A 16452-nucleotide genomic window follows, 5' to 3' on the forward strand; every position below is an offset into this window, starting at 1 on the left:
CTCTCCCTGTGTCTGATGCATAAAATAGAGGAACACTCCTCCGACATTTTCGAAATGTCATTAGTCGCTGACCCCCGTGACCCGCCGTTGGGCGCTAATCTGCAGGATGATAAAAATTAATTAACTACTGAAATTGAATTTCTGATTTATCCGTCAAGAAATCTGAGCTTCCCAGGGTCAATATTATCCAGTGACCCCCATATCGCTTTCTATACACAACCCCCAGCCGGGAAGATGTAGATGAGACGGAGCCGGCTCCTGTACTGGGAAATGATGGAGTCGTCTCTGTCTGAAGATTTCCAAGAAACCGCGCGTTCAGGGAGTATTGTAGAATCTGCAAGTACAGGCAATCCTCGCCAGGGTAGTCATTGCTCACTTTAAGACCTCTGCTTGCTGTCATCCCTGCGCCATTGTAATCCAGATGATCCCGGCCGATTCCTTATTTGTGAACTTTGAATAAGACGCAGCACTTCTAGGCAAATGTTTTCCAGTCGACTCCTGAAGTGTTTTCTGTACACCAGAAATTTGGGCGCGAACGTTTGCGGCACTTTTTTTTTGCTCTTCCTATTTGTGAAATGTTAAGAGCCATAACGAGCTTTTTATTATGCGCAAAATTCAGGAAGTGCTTGTGCCATTTTTAAGGATTTGGCACTAAAAACAGCAACTAACAGCACAAGACAAAAAAAGAACAGTGACTTAGAAAAAAAAAACAAAATCTGCAGATGATGAATTAGGACCATCGATGGTGGGCTCGGTAGATGAATTGGGCCCATCGATGGTGGGCTTGTTAGATGAATTGGGCCCATCGATGGTGAGCTTGTTAGATGAATTGGGCCCATCGATGGTGGGCTCGGTGGATGAATTGGGCCCATCGATGGTGGGCTCGGTAGGTGAATTGGGCCCATCGATGGTGGGCTCGGTGGATGAATTGGGCCCATCGAGGGTGAGCTTGGTAGATGAATTGGGCCCATCGATGGTGGGCTCGTTAGATGAATTGGGCCCATCGATGGTGGGCTTGGTGGATGAATTGGGCCCATCGATGGTGGGCTCGGTAGGTGAATTGGGCCCATCGATGGTGGGCTCGGTAGATGAATTGGGCCCATCGAGGGTGAGCTTGGTAGATGAATTGGGCCCATCGATGGTGGGCTCGTTAGATGAATTGGGCCCATCGATGGTGGGCTCGTTAGATGAATTGGGCCCATCGATGGTGGGCTTGGTAGATAACGCACTTCGGCAGCCCCTGAGCCCCGTGTGTCACCTGTAACGAGCCCTGCCGCTCTGTGTCCATCACAAGATTAGAACTGATTCTCACACCCTGGAAGTCAACAATGGCGGTTTCCTATTGATGTAGGAAATATATTGTAATATATATTATAATCTTTTCATCTAAAATCGGAAAACTCTTTTAAAACAGAGTTTAATTAAAGGGGTTTTCTCATTTACTTGGCTCAGCGGGGGTCTGACCTCAGTCACATGGAGAGGCGAGGGCTGCTGGGGGTCACTAGGCACTTCTTCTACATGCTCCATATACAAGCGGCATAGAATGACGTTTCGTGGCAAAGGAGCAGAATTGCCGATCGCTCCGCACCCGGGTCCATTCCAGTGACAGAGCTGCGATCCGGTGGTGACGTGGGTGCTGCGCCCTCGCTGCAGATTAGCACACTCTCAGCAACCACTACTACCACCATCATCATCCTTCAGGTGTTTTACGTCCTATCCACCAATTTACAACCCAGAAGTGGAGGCCGTCGTTCTCGCCTCGGATTCCCTGCTACAGTGAAATCTCCGCTCTCTAATTGGGGTGTTTTATTAATATTTTTCTAGCCGCTCTTCTGCTGCCTCATTATCTGCCTTTTTCTAATTTCTGGATATTCTCGATCACTAATGAGGCAATTTGGGTGAGCGGCAGCAGAGCGTCCGCCGAGATAACGGCCTGATGACAACCTCAGAAGCTCCCGAGGAGCTGCTGATGAGGCACTCGATGGACGCCGCTGCCAAAAGCAGCCGGCTCATCCTACTTTACAGTACAAGTCATTACAGGATCCCGCGCTCTTATTGCAATGTATGGATCCTCCGCTGCCGGAATCACAGGGTTCTCCCCGAGTGTCACCGGCAATGCTCCACGGTTCAACTTCCTCCATGAAACATCTCACTTGTGGCTCCTCCGTCTCTTCATATTGCATTATGGTTACAGCACTGACGTAGTCCATGGCGCAGTGCACAGATCGCCATCGCGCTTTGCTCACATTATGGCCACAAAATCCAGGTTACGTGCAGATATCAAGACCTGCGGGGATGTGATATTTGGGGGCAGGTTTGGTGCCGACACATTTATCTTCAGCCGCTCGTCTTTAGTTTGTCTCATTAGAATCGTTGCGCATTTCGAGGCTTTGATAAGGAAACGAGAAGAATCTTCAAACACTTTCCTTAAAGACAAACCTTAAACGATGCATGTGAGCTGGCGGGCGAGGAGACGAGACGCCCCAGGGTGCGACGAGGAGGGGGAGAGGAGAGGTACATGGTCGCCTAGAGCGGGGTGTAATCTACAGGCGCCGATATGGGGAATCTGATTGGATTGTTCAGGATTACGACAAATTTGCCTTTGTTTTCTAGAAATAGGTTTTGCAGCCGAGCCTCATTAAAGTGAAGGTGCTGAGGTGCAATACCAGACACAGCCATAGCAAAGAGTGGTGCTGCTCCTGGGAGGGGAAAAAAATAAAAATATTTTTGTTCTATCAATCTTCGTTGAAGTAATAAACCTCCGTGCAGGTCGCTATAATAATCAGAACTTTTGTGTCTTTCCAGAGAACAGCTCATCAAGCAAAAGAAAGGAGTCGCTCCAAGAAACTTTCCATGGCCTCCAAGTATGGATCTGATATCACCAAATTCTTTACCAAAGTCTAACGTGTCCCCTTGTTGTATCAGTCTTATTCTTGTTTTTCTCACCTTCTAAATTATGGATAAAATAAAAGAGATTTGTTTTATTACATTACATTGATTTTCATTAAAAAAAAAAAAAAACAGTGGGTCCACAAAGTGTTCTGCGTCCATGCCCTGCTTCTAGCAGCTCTCCCTTCCCCTCTCCCAGCAGGATCCCAGCACGATCTCCTAGTTAAAGGTAGTGGAGTTGAGATGGTCGGTAGCGTAATGTTTATGCCAATGACGTCCGGGACCCACGAAGGGCGAGATCATCAGCCATTAGGCCGGGATCAGGCTCCGTCCTGTGTTTCCTTCTCTCCGTAGACAGAAATATACATGACTGATGTCTCACAATGCATCAGCTCCTATCCGATAAGAGGATCTGTTCCTTTAAGGATCATATTAAAAACCTGTAATATATTGTCCCCATTACCTATAACACACGATCATCGTCATTCGCTCTTTACAACGGAAGAGAAAATCGTCGGCAATAAAAATGTTCAGTTAATAAAATGCTCTAAATAATTAATGAACAAAAAGCACTAATGATGAAAGGAGGCGATAATAATAGAAACGCCCCGACGAGAAGATTCCTCATCTCCAGGACGTTGGCGGCAGCATAGAATTATTGTTACTATGCTCCGAATATCCGAGGTGACGCTCAGCACACGGGGAGGGCGAGAACAGCGCCAATTATCACAAAAAGAGGGGAAAATTCAGAACAAAGCACCCGACTTGTTCTAGAATAGATTGTATATCAGCCGCGTATAGTTATATACAGTCTATTCTATCAGCCGCGTATAGTTATATACAGTCTATTCTATCAGCCGCGTATAGTTATATACAGTCTATTCTATCAGCCGCGTATAGTTATATACAGTCTATTCTATCAGCCGCGTATAGTTATATACAGTCTATTCTGTCAGCCGAGTATAGTTATATACAGTCTATTCTATCAGCCGTGTATAGTTATATACAGTCTATTCTATCAGCCGCGTATAGTTATATACAGTCTATTCTATCAGCCGCGTATAGTTATATACAGTCTATTCTGTCAGCCGAGTATAGTTATATACAGTCTATTCTATCAGCCGTGTATAGTTATATACAGTCTATTCTATCAGCCGCGTATAGTTATATACAGTCTATTCTATCAGCCGCGTATAGTTATATACAGTCTATTCTGTCAGCCGAGTATAGTTATATACAGTCTATTCTATCAGCCGCGTATAGTTATATACAGTCTATTCTATCAGCCGCGTATAGTTATATACAGTCTATTCTGTCAGCCGAGTATAGTTATATACAGTCTATTCTATCAGCCGTGTATAGTTATATACAGTCTATTCTATCAGCCGCGTATAGTTATATACAGTCTATTCTATCAGCCGCGTATAGTTATATACAGTCTATTCGATCAGCCGCGTATAGTTATATACAGTCTATTCTATCAGCCGCGTATAGTTATATACAGTCTATTCTATCAGCCGCGTATAGTTATATACAGTCTATTCTATCAGCCGCGTATAGTTATATACAGTCTATTCGATCAGCCGCGTATAGTTATATACAGTCTATTCTATCAGCCGCGTATAGTTATATACAGTCTATTCTATCAGCCGCGTATAGTTATATACAGTCTATTCTATCAGCCGCGTATAGTTATATACAGTCTATTCTATCAGCCGCGTATAGTTATATACAGTCTATTCTATCAGCCGCGTATAGTTATATACAGTCTATTCGATCAGCCGCGTATAGTTATATACAGTCTATTCGATCAGCCGCGTATAGTTATATACAGTCTATTCTATCAGCCGCGTATAGTTATATACAGTCTATTCGATCAGCCGCGTATAGTTATATACAGTCTATTCTGTCAGCCGCGTATAGTTATATACAGTCTATTCTGTCAGCCGCGTATAGTTATATACAGTCTATTCTGTCAGCCGTGTATAGTATATACAGTCTATTCTGTCAGCCGAGTATAGTTATATACAGTCTATTCTATCAGCCGCGTATAGTTATATACAGTCTATTCTATCAGCCGAGTATAGTTATATACAGTCTATTCTATCAGCCGAGTATAGTTATATACAGTCTATTCTATCAGCCGTGTATAGTTATATAGTCTATTCTATCAGCCGAGTATAGTTATATACAGTCTATTCTGTCAGCCGAGTATAGTTATATACAGTCTATTCTGTCAGCCGCGTATAGTTATATACAGTCTATTCTATCAGCCGAGTATAGTTATATACAGTCTATTCTATCAGCCGAGTATAGTTATATACAGTCTATTCTATCAGCCGAGTATAGTTACAGTGCCTACAAGTAGTATTCAACCCCCTGCAGATTTAGCAGGTTTACACATTTGGAATTAACTTGGCATTGTGACATTTGGACTGTAGATCAGCCTGGAAGTGTGAAATGCACTGCAGCAAAAAAGAATGTTATTTCTTTGTTTATTTTTTTTTTTTAAATTGGGAAAAGTTTTTTCAGAGGGTCATTTATTATTCAACCCCTCAGAATTCTGTTTGGCTCCCCTAAAGTATTAAGAAGTAGTTCAGGCACAAAGAACAATGAGCTTCACATGTTTGGATTAATTATCTCTTTTTCCAGCCTTTTCTGACTATTTAAGACCCTCCCCAAACTTGTGAACAGCACTCATACATGGTCAACATGGGAAAGACAAAGGAGCATTCCAAGGCCATCAGAGACAAGATCGTGGAGGGTCACAAGGCTGGCAAGGGGTACAAAACCCTTTCCAAGGAGTTGGGCCTACCTGTCTCCACTGTTGGGAGCATCATCCGGAAGTGGAAGGCTAATGGAACTACTGTTAGCCTTCCACGGCCTGGACAGCCTTTGAAAGTTTCCTCTCGTGCTGAGGCCAGGCTTGTCCGAAGAGTCAAGGCTAACCCAAGGACAACAAGGAAGGAGCTCCGGGAAGATCTCATGGCAGTGGGGACATTGGTTTCAGTCAATACCATAAGTAACGTACTCCACCGCAATGGTCTCCGTTCCAGACGAGCCCATAAGGTACCTTTACTTTCAAAGCGTCATGTCAAGGCTCGTCTACAGTTTGCTCATGATCACTTGGAGGACTCTGAGACTGACTGGTTCAAGGTTCTCTGGTCTGATGAGACCAAGATCGAGATCTTTGGTGCCAACCACACACGTGACGTTTGGAGACTGGATGGCACTGCATACGACCCCAAGAATACCATCCCTACAGTCAAGCATGGTGGTGGCAGCATCATGCTGTGGGGCTGTTTCTCAGCCAAGGGGCCTGGCCATCTGGTCCGCATCCATGGGAAGATGGATAGCACGGCCTACCTGGAGATTTTGGCCAAGAACCTCCGCTCCTCCATCAAGGATCTTAAGATGGGTCGTCATTTCATCTTCCAACAAGACAACGACCCAAAGTACACAGCCAAGAAAACCAAGGCCTGGTTCAAGAGGCAAAAAATCAAGGTGTTGCAGTGGCCTAGTCAGTCTCCTGACCTTAACCCAACTGAAAACTTGTGGAAGGAGCTCAAGATTAAAGTCCACATGAGACACCCAAAGAACCTAGATAACTTGGAGAAGATCTGCATGGAGGAGTGGGCCAAGATAACTCCAGAGACCTGTGCCGGCCTGATCAGGTCTCAGAAAAGACGATTATTAGCTGTAATTGCAAACAAAGGTTATTCCACAAAATATTAAACCTAGGGGTTGAATAATAATTGACCCACACTTTTATGTTTAAAATTTATAAAAATTTAACTGAGCAACAAAACTTTTTGGTTTGTAAGATTTATGCATCTGTTAATAAATCCTGCTCTTGTTTGAAGTCTCTAACTTATTTGCTTCTTATTAAACCTGCTAAATCTGCAGGGGGTTGAATACTACTTTTAGGCACTGTATATACAGTCTATTCTATCAGCCGCGTATAGTTATATACAGTCTATTCTATCAGCCGTGTATAGTTATATACAGTCTATTCTAACGGCCGCATAGTTATATACAGTCTATTCTAACGGCCGCGTATAGTTATTTACAGTCTATTCTATCGGCCGCGTATAGTTATTTACAGTCTATTCTATCGGCCGCGTATAGTTATATACAGTCTATTCTATCAGCCGCGTATAGTTATATACAGTCTATTCTATCAGCCGCGTATAGTTATATACAGTCTATTCTATCAGCCGCGTATAGTTATATACAGTCTATTCCAGTGATTTTCAACCTTTTTTGAGCCGCGGCACACTTTTTATACTTAAAAAATCCCGGGGCACACCACCAACCAAAATGGCACAAAATGACACTAAAACAGTACATATTCTACATATAGTTAATAATATAGATTCTAAATGTATTTATACTCACTCAGTGTGAAACCTGGGCCTAAGTGCAACCCTAGCCCTAAGTGCAACCCTAACCCTACCCCTAACCCTAACCCTAATGGAAAAACAAAAATAATTATATTTTCTGTATTTTATTATTGTCCCTACCTATGGGGGTGATAAAGGGGGGGGTTTATTTACAATTTTTTTTTAATTTTGATCGCTGTGATAGAACTTATCACAGCGACCAAAATGTACAGGAACGAATCTGCCGGCCAGCAGATTCGGCGGGCGCACTGCGCATGCGCCCGCCATTTTCCAAGATGGCGGCACCCATGGAGAAGACGGCCGGACACCGGGAGGGACATCGGAGCTAGGTAAGTATGGGGGGGTGGGATCGGAACACGGGGGGGGGGGGGGGATCGGAGGACCGGGGGAGCGGACAGGAGGGAGGAGGGGAGCGGACAGGAGATCGGGGCAGAAAGGACGACTGGGGAGGCGATCGGTGGCGGTGGGCAGATCGGGGTCTCCAGCCATGGCAGATGCTATTGCAGCATCGGCCATGGCTGGATTGTAATATTTCACCATTTTCATAGGTGAAATATTACAAATCGCTCTGATTGGCTGTTTCACTTTCAACAGCCAATCAGAGCGATCGTAGCCACGGGGGGGTGAAGCCACCCCTCTGGGCTGAAGTACCACTCCCCCTGTCCCTGCAGATTGGGTGAAATTGGAGTTAACCCTTTTACCCGATCTGCAGGGACGCGATCTTTCCATGACGCCACATAGGCGTCATGGGTCGGATTGGCACCGACTTTCATGACGCCTACGTGGCGTCATGGGTCGGGAAGGGGTTAATGATTATACACAGCATTATTGGCGGGCATTACCTTGGCGGCGGGCAAATGCGAGAGTCTCTCCGCTCTCAGGATGACGCGCCAGCCTCGGTGACGTCATTAAGTCGCGTGAGCGTTCAAAGCTCGCGCATGTGTTATTCCGTGACTGCGCATCGCCGGGGAACAAAACAAAGGGGGCACCATAGTTTGGGGAACTTTCCCCGCGGCACACCCGACACTAGTGTGCCGCGGAACACTGGTTGAAAATCACTGGTCTATTCTATCAACCGCGTATAGTTATATACAGTCTATTCAGTTAGCCGCGTATAGTTATATACAGTTTATTCTGTCAGCCAAGTTTAGTTATATACAGTCTATTCTATCAGCCGTGTATAGTTATATACAGTCTATTCTATCAGCCGTGTATAGTTATATACAGTCTATTCAGTTAGCCGCGTATAGTTATATACAGTTTATTCTGTCAGCCAAGTTTAGTTATATACAGTCTATTCTATCAGCCGCGTATAGTTATATACAGTCTATTCAGTTAGCCGCGTATAGTTATATACAGTCTATTCTGTCAGCCGCGTATAGTTATATACAGTCTATTCTGTCAGCCGCGTATAGTTATATACAGTTTATTCTGTCAGCCAAGTTTAGTTATATACAGTCCATTCTATCAGCCGCGTATAGTTATATACAGTCTATTCTGTCAGCCCTTTATAGTTATACAGTCTATTCTATACACGGCTGACAGAATAGACTGTATATAACTATCAGCCGAGTATAGTTATATAGAGTCTATTCTGTCAGCCGCGTATAGTTATATACAGTCCATTTCTGCAAAAGTCATCACCTCTGACCAAATACATCAAAAGCCAGAGAAACTCGTGCTCAAATACCGGACGGCTCCGTACTCTGAACCTTTAGGAAATGTTCCCACGCAGCGTAAATGCTACAGATAAACTTTGTTTTTACTTTGTGCATGAAATTTTAGGAAGTTTCCTGAACGTGCTACAAAAAAAACGTCCACAGCGTAAATTTGACGCACGTCCATCCTGCAGATGCCATTATGCTTTTCACCCTTTGCAATGGGAAGTACTGGTTTCTCCTTAAATGACCCCATTTTCACAAATGCCACTGTTCTGCTACATCCCTCCTAAAGGGGATCCCTGCTACATTAAACTTGACGAAGACCAGAATCTGCTGTGATGAAGCTCCAACTACCAATCGGTGGCCTCACAGATCGGAAGATTCCGGTGGTAAATTTGTCATTTTATTTTATCTTTGTCCAGGGAAAGGTGGAGAACCCCTTTAATATTTCACAGCTATGATGGTGAACTTCTGTGCCGATCTTTGCGGTTATTTAGATGCATCATGACTTTACTGATGCTGGAAAATGTGGCTTTTTTTGGACTCTTATTACATAAATGTACTTGAGATCTTGTCTGATGTTCTAGAAGAAGAAAATCCAGATGTGAGCGCAGATCACAAATCCGGGCATGTAAGGAAAGTGCCCCCAGAGATGGCGCTCGCAGGATAATGAAGTGAATGGCGTTTGTGCAGAGCGGCCAATTAAATCTGACACTGTATAAATTGTGCGCAGCGTTTCACACCCCGGACCGCACTCGTCTATTTCTGGCTTTCCCTCTTGTTCTTCAGCTTTCCGATTCCTTGCACAGGGCTTTAAGGTTCCTGAACTGGAACCTGGCGCCGTTCGTTTCATCACTTCTCTTGATACATTTTCCACTTTTTTTTTTTTTTATGTTAACGACACCTTCGTCTGCCGTTATAAGTTCATTAACGCCCCGCTGACAGCATCATGACTTATATTCTTACATGTAGAAAAAAAAAAAAAGCTTGAGCAGATGGCAACGCTGCCGGTCCGTGTGGAAGAAGTGGTTAAAGAGTAAATTATTTCAGCTGTGTGACGCCCAGCGCCAATTCTAGCCTTAAAATAGATATTTCCACTTGTTTCCATGGCAGCATACGCCGTACAGTTAAATCTATCAATAGCCATAAGCGGGGATGGGAAGATCTCACCGGCCGGGAGATGGCATCAGCCCTTTTAATTGAGGAATTTATAAGATCTTGTCTTGGAGCTGATAATATAGGATCAATGCAGCTGCTGCACCCCCCGACCTCGGCCGTGCGGCCAAAACCCCTCTATTATTGGAAGGTATAATATAGTCAGGATTGTTACATTGTTGCTGCTCCATAGACATAAGATGGAATCTGACGACATCGGTGAGATGTAAAAATCATGCAACCTTCATGGCCACGACCGTGATACCCAGGAGACCTGAAACATAACATAATACAGGCTTCACGTCCTGGGGCGGAAACCTTCTATAAAATTCTTGGCAATGATTTTTACTACACAAAAGTTTTGGAGGTTTGCACCAAATTTTACTTTTTGGTTCATCTCAGACACACAGGTCAATCTTTCTACCCCGTATAAGACGAACCTTTGTGCAATTTCCACCTCAATTAATGGGTTCATAATGGATCAAACAGATACAAATAATAAATATTTCATTGCTTTATTATTCCTGTTAGAAATTTTTGGAAGTAATTTTTTTTTTTTTTCTTGTGGTTGTCGTTGCCTTTTTATCGTGTTGATGAATTTTGCACAAAGATGCTCTTTTTTGTGCCTTTTAAGAGCAAAAAGTTGCAGGATCATTTAAAATGTCTTCGACTGCGTGAAAAAAGACATTCAGGTAACAGGAGTACAACTGTGCTATACACACATTGATGAAATGAGGGCCAAAAATACAGAAAAGAATAAAGAGTATATAGTGGACCCATTTAAATATTGTCCCATTGAATATACAGCACAAGACTGTTGAGGCCAGTGACTGGCTGCAGCGTTTCCCATCTTCATAGATTCCATCGATCTGACATTTTAGGAAACCCTTGTCTTTATTTTCCGGAGTGCCATTCCAATGCTGCTGACTGACCGGAAGTATCCAATGCAAAAAGGAGATTTTTGTGTACTCACCGTAAAATCTTTTTCTCCGAGCCACTCATTGGGGGACATAGGACCATGGGTGTTATGCTGCTGCCACTAGGAGGACACTAAGCAAACAGAAAGATTAACTCCTCCTCTGCAGTATACACCCCTTCACTGGCTACAATTTCCCAGTTCGGTAGTAAAGCAGTAGGAGCATAAACAATGACAACCTATGTCAAAACCAAAGAAGTAACAACAAGCCAAACAGGCTAACAGTGTGGGTGCTGTGTCCCCCAATGAGTGGCTCGGAGAAAAAGATTTTACGGTGAGTACACAAAAATCTCCTTTTCTCCTACGCCTCATTGGGGGACACAGGACCATGGGACGTACCAAAGCTGTCCCTGGGTGGGGAGCAATATGCTAATACCCCATGTACCACTGACTTACGGCTACGGAACTGCCGCTTGCAGAATGCGCCTGCCAAGGGCGGCGTCTGCAGAAGAGAGAGAATGAATGTGGTAATGTTTGGTGAAAGTGTGCAAACTGGACCATGTCGCAGCCTTGCAGACCTGCTGTGCTGACGCCTGGTGCCGAAAGGCCCACGAGGCGCCCACCGACCGAGTAGAATGGGCCTTGATCCCAGCCGGGATAGGCACACCCCGAACACGATAGGATTCTAGAATGGCTGATCGAATCCACTTAGCTAGCGTAGCTTTGGAAGCGGGAGAACCCTTCCTGGACCCTTCTGGAAGTACAAACAGGACATCCGACGTGCGGAAGGGAGCCGTCCTCGAGACGTACCGACGAAGAGCCCTCACCACATCAAGAGTGTGCAGAGCCTTTTCAATGCGATGGACTGGAGCCGGACAGAACGAAGGCAAAACAATCTCCTCATTGAGGTGGAAAGGAGAAACGACCTTGGGAAGAAAAGCGGGAGAGGTTCTCAATACTGCCTTGTCCGGCTGAAAAATTAGAAACGGAGGGCGGCAGGAAAGTGCCGCTAGCTCCGAGACCCGTCTGATGGACGTAATAGCCACTAGGAAAACTACCTTCCAGGAAAGGAAGGTCATGGAAACGTCAGATAGCGGTTCAAAGGGAGTCTCTTGAAGAGCTCCGAGAACCAAATTAAGATCCCACGGATCCAAAGGCATTTTGTAGGGAGGTGCTACACGGGAAACTCCCTGGAAAAAAGTCCTGACCGGCAATCTATTGGCGATTTTTCGCTGGAAGAGCACTGACAATGCCGAAACCTGACCTTTGAGAGAACTGAGAGCAAGTCCCGAGTCCAGGCCAGATTGGAGAAACTCCAATATGGCAGGGACAGAAAATACTAGGGGAGATCGCCCCTGTGTGTCGCACCATGAGAAGAAAATTCGCCAGGTACGGTGATAACTGCGCATGGATACGGGCTTCCGAGCCCTGATCATGGTGGAAGACACCTTGGGGGAGAAACCCGCTTGGCCTAGAATCCAGGATTCAACGGCCAGGCCGTCAAAGACAGGGCCCCTGAGTTCTGGTGGTAAATTGGGCCCTGAGAAAGGAGATCCACGCGATCTGGAAGACGGCAGGGGGCGTCGGCGACCAGCTGAACCAGTTCCGCATACCATGCCCGACGCGGCCAATCCGGCGCGACGAGGATCACTGGTACCCCCTCTCCTCTGATCTTCTTGATGACTCTCGGCAGCAGGGGAAGAGGGGGAAAAATGTACGGGAGGCGGAATTGGCGCCAAGGCAAGACCAGGGCGTCCACTCCGAGGGCCCGTGGGTCGAGGGACCGCGCAAAGAATTGTGGAACCTTGTTGTTCATTCTGGATGCCATGAGATCGACATCCGGGGTCCCCCAGCGTTGACAAATCTGCTGGAAAACCTCCGGGTGAAGGGACCACTCGCCGGAAGCGAGACCCTGGCGGCTGAGGAAGTCCGCCGCCCAATTCTCCACACCTGGAATGTGGATCGCTGAAATGGGCGAATGGTTGGACTCGGCCCAACGAAGAATGTGGGACAAATCGAGCATAGCCGCCTTGCTGCGGGTTCCCCCTTGGCGGTTGATGTACGCCACGGCCGTGGCGTTGTCGGACTGGATTCTGACTGGGTGACCAGCCAGAAGGTGGTGAAACTGGAACAATGCTAGTCTGATAGCTTGTATTTCCAGGAGATTGATGGGAAGACGGGACTCTCGAGTGGACCACCGTCCCTGAGCTGTGTGATGGTTGAAAACCGCCCCCCAGCCTATGAGGCTGGCATCGGTGGTCACCACCAGCCACTGCACCGGGAGAAAAGACCTTCCTTGGGCTAGGGAGGACTTCAGCGTCCACCACCTGAGGGTCTTCCTGACCCGTGGGGACAGGAGGAATCGGCGGTCGAGGGAGAACGGATTGCCGTCCCATGCCGAGAGCAGCGCATGTTGTAGGGGACGGAGATGAAATTGCGCGAATGGAACCGCTTTCATGGCAGCTACCATCTGCCCGAGAACGCGCATGCTGAATCGAATGGAGTGGGAGACTGGGCGGGAAAGGCCAAGACCTTGTCTAGAGGGAGGATGACCAGACCGCGAGAAGTGTCCAGTGTCATCCCAAGAAAAGAGATCCGTTGTGCCGGAACTGGAGAGGATTTTTGGAAGTTTATCTTCCAACCCAGGCGAGAGAGAGTATCCACCGTGAGAACGACGGACTCCTCGCAGGCTAGGTAAAAAGAACCCTTTATCAGCAGGTCGTCCAGGTACGGCAGTACGACAACTCCTCTGGAATGAAGAATGGCCATGGCAGCCGCCATGACCTTTGTAAAGACTCTGGGAGCGGTGGCGAGACCGAAGGGCAAGGCCACGAATTGGAAATGTTCTTCGCGAAATGCGAAGCGGAGGAACTGTTGGTGCGGAGGAAAGATTGGTATGTGCAGGTAAGCATCCTTGATGTCTATGGACGCCAGGAATTCTCCTTTTTCCATAGACGCGACCACAGAACGGAGGGATTCCATTCTGAAGTGTCGGATTTTGACGAATTTGTTTAGGAGTTTGAGGTCTAGGATCGGGCGTAGCGATCCGTCCTTTTTGGGGACCACGAATAGATTCGAATAGAAACCCTTGAATCTTTGTTCTAGGGGGACCGGAATGATGACCCCATCCTTTTGTAGAGCCCGTATTGCCTGGAGGAACGCTGTGGCCTTTGACCTTTGAGGGCAAGACTGGAAGAAACGCATGGGTGGAGGGGAGGAAAATTCTATTTTGTATCCGGTGGACACACCTGACCCATCCGTCGGAAACGACTGAGAGCCAGGCTTGACGGAACAAGAGCAGGCGTCCGCCTACTTTGTTGGTGCCCTCCGGATGATGCAAGGAGTCATTGAGAGGATCTATGGGATGTGGATCCCTTAGACCCGTGTGGTCTCGGTCTGGGTTTCAAGTTACGGTTTGGTCTGTAAGAGACCGGGGCGCCTCGGCCACCGCGCGAACCGGGGCCTGGTGCGGAGGCAGAGGATGTGGAAGACCAGTTGGCATTGTGACGAAAAGGCCGAAATGGAAGTTGCTGTTGGTACCGAAAAGGCCGGGTAGGCTTTTGCTGGGGGAGAAATTTACTTTTCCCTCCGGTGGCATCCGAGATCATCTGGTCTAGTTTTTCTCCAAATAACCGACCAGCCTGGTAAGGCAGGGCTGTCAAAGAACGCTTGGAAGCCGAATCTGCTCTCCAATCCCTGAGCCACAGGGCTCTCCTGATGGAGATTGCATTGGCGGCTGCCTGTGCGGCGCAATTAGCTGCGTCTATTGAGGCGCTGACCATGAAGTCCCCGGCCTGGGCTATCTGGTTAGCCAGATTGATGGCTTCTGGAGATAAGTCACTAACTTGGATGGTCGAGGAAAGTGTCTCGGTCCAAGAGACCATAGCCTTAGCCACCCAAGAGGCAGCGAAGGAAGGGAAGAGAGAGGCTCCTGTGGCCTCAAAGACGGAGCGAGCCAGATAGTCAATCTGGCGGTCAGAGGGGTTCTTAACGGAGGAACCGTCCGAGAGAGACAGGATGGTTTTTGACGCGAGATGTGACACAGCCGGGTCCACTGAAGGGGACTGCAGCCAGTCCTTGATCAGATCCCGAGAAAAAGGATATTTGGCCTCGATGGACTTTTGCCCTATGAAGCGTTTATCTGGACGGTCTCTATGTTTTTGTACAATCTCCTTAAACTCAGGGTGAGTGACAAAAACCTTTTGAACACGTTTAGTCTTTTTGAATGACACCGCGTGTTCGGGTGCGGATACGGAGTCCTCAGTCACCTTCAAGGTCTGGTTGACTGCCTCGATGAGAGAGTCGAGAGACTCTTGGGAGGGAGAGGATTCCTGAAAGTAGGAATTGTCGGACTCATATTCAGAGTCGTTTGGAGAAGGGGACCGGGAAGCAGAGCTTGCAGGCGCTGAAGGACCCGCTGGCCTATGGTCAGGGGACGAAACGTGAACCGGTTTTCTAGAACCCCGGGTAGAAAGTGACAGGGTACGCCCCCTGCTGGAGGATGGATCCGTACCGTCGTCTGAATCCTCCGCGGTCTGACTTGGAGGGGGGCCCCGGAGGGAGTCAATTGCCCTAACCAGGGAAGCCACGGACCGTGACAGAGTAGCTGCCCACTCCGGGGGACTAGGCTCTACAGGATCGACGGCTGCGGCCTCGGCGGCGATATCGGCGGCGGCGGGAGGTGGCTGCACAGAGGCTGTGACACAATCCGCACACAGCGGGCTACTGTAAGCTCGGGGCAGCGCCGTATTGCAAGTGGCACAAACAGTGAAAAACACTATGTGCTTCTTGTTACCCTTTTTGGTCTCCTTGGATTGAAACATAGTGTCTTTTAGAGACAGAGCGGGGTAGTGTGCAGGGAAAGGGTTAAGCTTTCTTGAAGCAGCTTACCCACGATCCTGTGTCTGTGTCCCCGGGGAGGAATGAGCCGTGGCGGTTCTTGGGCTGCAGGTGGAAGCGTGTGCCACCTTGCAGAGAAGAAATATGGCCCCCGAGAACTGCAGGGCGCCTCTCGTCCCAGACGAGAAGCGCCGAAAAGGGGGGCGGGGTTTTGCGGCCATGGGAGGTACCTGCCCACTGAGGCCTACTAGGGCCGAAAAGCCGGGGACTAAATTTTCGGCCTGCCCGGCGATGTGCGGCGGTGAGGCCGCAAAGAGTGTCGCTGACAGCGCAGGTCCCCGACCGCCGGCGCCTCTCCCCAGGGACTCCCGCAGGTAACGCCGGCGCCCCCCTGAGCTTCGGGGGGCAGGAGGAATGTGTACTTACAGTGCCCTCCGGTAGCCGGTCCCCCTGTCAGCTGAGCGCTGCACTTCCTCACATTCAGATCCTCTTCAGCTCGCCTTCTGAAGATGTTGCAGGGCCTTGGAATATCCCTGTGCAACGCCATAGTGGGCCTTTTCTGTGGGGCCCCCGGAGAGGTACATCAGAG

General features: G+C 47.6%; 1 protein-coding gene across 1 annotated transcript in view; it reads left to right on the forward strand.

Moving 5' to 3' along the window:
- Window positions 1-3023, forward strand: part of ZRANB3 (zinc finger RANBP2-type containing 3) — a 196411-nt gene extending 193388 nt beyond the window's left edge. Inside the window, exon 21 of the mRNA XM_077273065.1 lies at window positions 2806-3023. Within this exon, the coding sequence (XP_077129180.1) occupies window positions 2806-2904 (99 nt within the window). The 3' untranslated portion in view covers window positions 2905-3023. The remainder of the gene's footprint in view (window positions 1-2805) is intronic.
- The last annotated feature ends 13429 nt before the right edge of the window (window positions 3024-16452 follow it).

This window comes from Ranitomeya variabilis, chromosome 7 (genome assembly GCF_051348905.1).
Source record: "Ranitomeya variabilis isolate aRanVar5 chromosome 7, aRanVar5.hap1, whole genome shotgun sequence".
NCBI classification, from domain to species: Eukaryota; Metazoa; Chordata; class Amphibia; order Anura; family Dendrobatidae; genus Ranitomeya; species Ranitomeya variabilis.